This window comes from Elephantulus edwardii, unplaced genomic scaffold, assembly GCF_000299155.1.
Source record: "Elephantulus edwardii isolate Elephantulus edwardi_28Jun2011 unplaced genomic scaffold, EleEdw1.0 scaffold00044, whole genome shotgun sequence".
Taxonomy (NCBI): Eukaryota; Metazoa; Chordata; class Mammalia; order Macroscelidea; family Macroscelididae; genus Elephantulus; species Elephantulus edwardii.
Window position 1 is genome coordinate 5,433,450 of NW_006399794.1, and position 1,330 is coordinate 5,434,779.

The following is a 1,330-nucleotide window of genomic DNA, read 5'->3' on the forward strand; positions in this document are numbered from 1 at the left end:
TTAGTTGTATTTGACTCAATGGCAATCAACAACAACAACATTTATTTAGGAGCTCTGGTGGCCTAGTGGCAAGAAGCTGCACTGAGATCCCAAAGGCACACGTTTAGAGGCTACCAGTTGCTCTGTGGATGGTGGATGGGGCGGATGGACAATCTCCTCCTTCCCCTGTGATTAACTGCCTCTGAAAAACCGCTGGAAGGTCCGAAGGTGAATTATGGGTCAGTGCAGACCCGAGGGTACACAACAACAAGAGTATTCACTGCTTGCTATGGTCTAGGTAATAATCTTTATATGTATTTATGTAATCTTTATAAAGCTTATGACTGCGGGCACAGAGAAGTTGGATAATTTACATGTATGCTCAAGGTCATGCATTAAGTGCATCAAGACTCACACTTGAGCATTTTGTGGTAAATCTACGCTAGTAGCCACTATACTAGATTATATTCTTGGTTTCTGAGCTCCAAGTTTCAATAAAGACAGTTGGCCAACAAAATAAGGCTCTCAAGGTTGGGACCAAGACACGGGTTCTTCTTTTCCTCGTGCTCCCCTCTTTTAGAAGGCCAACTTAGGAATTTCTTCCTTACGAATGGATCTGAGACTTCTCAGTGGGCAAAGCAGGGGAGATTTCAAGTGGTAGGGACCACTAGAGATGAATTAAAAATAATGCTAGGAGAAGGTCTGGCTTGTGCAAAGAGAGGAAGCGTGAGCAGACCAGGATTCTAGTGTGACCTTGTGCTGGTCTCAGACTCAGTTTCCCCATTTGTAAAACAAGGGTAAATTTAGGACAAATGCCCCCTTCCTGTCAAGAGGAGGCATGGTCAACCTTCTTGGGTTAAGGGATTAGCATACAGACCTTGGAATGACGGCATTGAGAAGGTGCTACTGGGGATTTAGACTGACCATCAGACGATGGGATGTGGTGGACTTGGGAGCTCTGCACCCCTGCCCAGCAACAGGGCTAGACTAAAGAGGAGATTTCGGATCCTCTAGCAGTGGGCCAGAGCGGAGCCCGAGACGCGTCTGCACCTCTGCACCTCTTCAGTTTTCTCCAAGTGAGTTGCAGTCCCGGAGGTGGCGCCAGCAGGCGACCCAGCAGCTTGGGGGCCTCGCTGCGGCGACCGCCCGGGAAGCTGCGGCCCGCGGGGCCAGAAGAGCATCACGTCATCCTTTCCGCTAGGCGCCCGCCCCCTCTCCGACTGCGCCTGCGCAGGCACGGCTGGACTTGGGGCCGGTGGGGGCTCTTCTCAAGGTTTTCCGCCGTTCTCTGGCTTACTCTGGCCGTGGAGCTTTCGGTTGGTGGCGGCGGCAGCGGCGGCGGTGCGGAGGG

General features: G+C 51.6%; 1 protein-coding gene across 1 annotated transcript in view; it reads left to right on the forward strand.

Moving 5' to 3' along the window:
* The first annotated feature begins 214 nt into the window (after positions 1-214).
* DENND5A (DENN/MADD domain containing 5A) overlaps positions 215-1,330 on the forward strand; it is a 105,569-nt gene continuing 104,453 nt past the window's right edge. Inside the window, exons 1-2 of the mRNA XM_006885597.1 lie at positions 215-218; positions 994-1,320. Coding sequence (XP_006885659.1) covers positions 215-218; positions 994-1,320 — 331 coding nt within the window. The remainder of the gene's footprint in view (positions 219-993; positions 1,321-1,330) is intronic.